The sequence below is a fragment of the Aplysia californica genome, unplaced genomic scaffold (assembly GCF_000002075.1).
Source record: "Aplysia californica isolate F4 #8 unplaced genomic scaffold, AplCal3.0 scaffold00186, whole genome shotgun sequence".
Classification (NCBI taxonomy): domain Eukaryota; kingdom Metazoa; phylum Mollusca; class Gastropoda; order Aplysiida; family Aplysiidae; genus Aplysia; species Aplysia californica.
Window position 1 is genome coordinate 700552 of NW_004797456.1, and position 1577 is coordinate 702128.

The window sequence follows — 1577 nt, forward strand, 5'->3', positions numbered from 1 at the left end:
TATCTATCTATCTATCTATCTATCTATCTATCTATCTATCTATCTATCTATCTATTTTCCCCTCTCTCTCCTCTCTCTCTTTTCTCATCTTGATATTGGTCTTGACAAACTGACTAGGGGGTTTGGGCTTCATGTTCATGTCCATCTGAACGAAACGGTGACGTTTTCTTGTTTTTAAAAGAAATACATTTTTAATCGTTGCTGATTTTTTAAGCATGACTGCGATAGAATGTCCACTCAAGCCATAATCTGCTAATCGCACCTAAAATGTCTTGAATTGTTGTTACTTGTAATGAAGGCAAACGGATAACCAGCTTGACCAAGGACGTACCTAATTACCATCTTAAACGGGTTTCTGGTTTTAGGAATGCACGATAATTTTTAAAAAATTGAAATAATGATCAAAAGAAGTTTGCTCTTTGATTGGTGCCTTAAACACAAATTGAAATAAAGATCCTTGACACTTCAAACTTTCAAACTGTGAAAAAGAAAGTGGTTGAGGTGGTGAGCAACTACATGTATTTAAAAAATGTGATAGTGATCGTCATTAGGTCAATGCCCACGGTCCTGAGCAGTGTAGTGTCAAGTAGTCAATATGTGCATTATTTCTCGCCTGTTCACAGGAGCAAGCTGTCAAGTTGCTGGGGCCCTTTCAGCTACTCCGGTGGATGAGTGCACTGCATAGCCATGATGTGAGTATTACTGTTCTCTTCACGCTTCGAGGACAGGAAATCTATACTCACGAAACGACACTGTAACCGAAACGACACCGATGTTGAAACGACATAGCGAAGTAACAATAACGAGATGAAATATACAAAAAACGACAACAACCCTAATGTGTACAAACAACATATTTTTTCACCCAATGCTATTTCCTTGTTTCTTTTCGTTCCTGTTTCGTTTCGTGGCAATGGATTTCCAGTTTTTAATCAACGGTTGGGGGCGTAGGCTGTGCGTGAAATTTGACGAAATCTGGAAAACGGGTGAGAGAAAACTCTTTGTAAAAAAGTCTAAGTGGAAAGCCAGATAAGTAAAGCTGACACCTCTTCGAACATCCGTGATAACTTCCACACATTTATTTATGACTTTGTCGTGGGTTTAGTGTAAAAAGAAGGTGTTATCAGCAAAATAATATTTTTGGAGATGTGGGAAAGTGGAGATCGGGTATATAGGCGGGAAAATTGACGCGGAAAGGGAAAATCGAAAGTAGTCTTCTGTGTTTTGACTTTTTTAAAACATGCAACCACTGAATTTTAATACTCCTTCATGTATGTGTTATTGCTGCAAACAGGCCAAGTGATTATAATCATGGTGCTGTTACAAAATCGCATTAAAAACTCTTGTCTGAGCTTAAGGGTCTACTTTATTTTGGGTATTATTGGAAATGTTTGTGGTTTTGAGTTTTGAGTTGGATTTCTTTTTTAGCCGAAAAGCAAGTCGATTTTGAAGTAAAATTAACAGTGAGAGTAAAACAAATTATGTAATTATTTGCAGGGGCGAAGCGTCTATATAATCAAATAATCACTGCTTCCCTTCCTAATTTTGAAACATTGTCTCTGTCAAATTCATCCTTA

General features: G+C 37.3%; 1 protein-coding gene across 1 annotated transcript in view; it reads left to right on the top strand.

Annotated features, from left to right (window-relative positions):
• LOC101852545 (carbohydrate sulfotransferase 5) overlaps nt 1-1577 on the top strand; it is a gene marked incomplete in the record, with an annotated part of 59777 nt that overhangs the window by 26020 nt on the left and 32180 nt on the right. Inside the window, 1 exon segment of the mRNA XM_035969817.1 lies at nt 624-692. Within this exon segment, the coding sequence (XP_035825710.1) occupies nt 688-692 (5 nt within the window).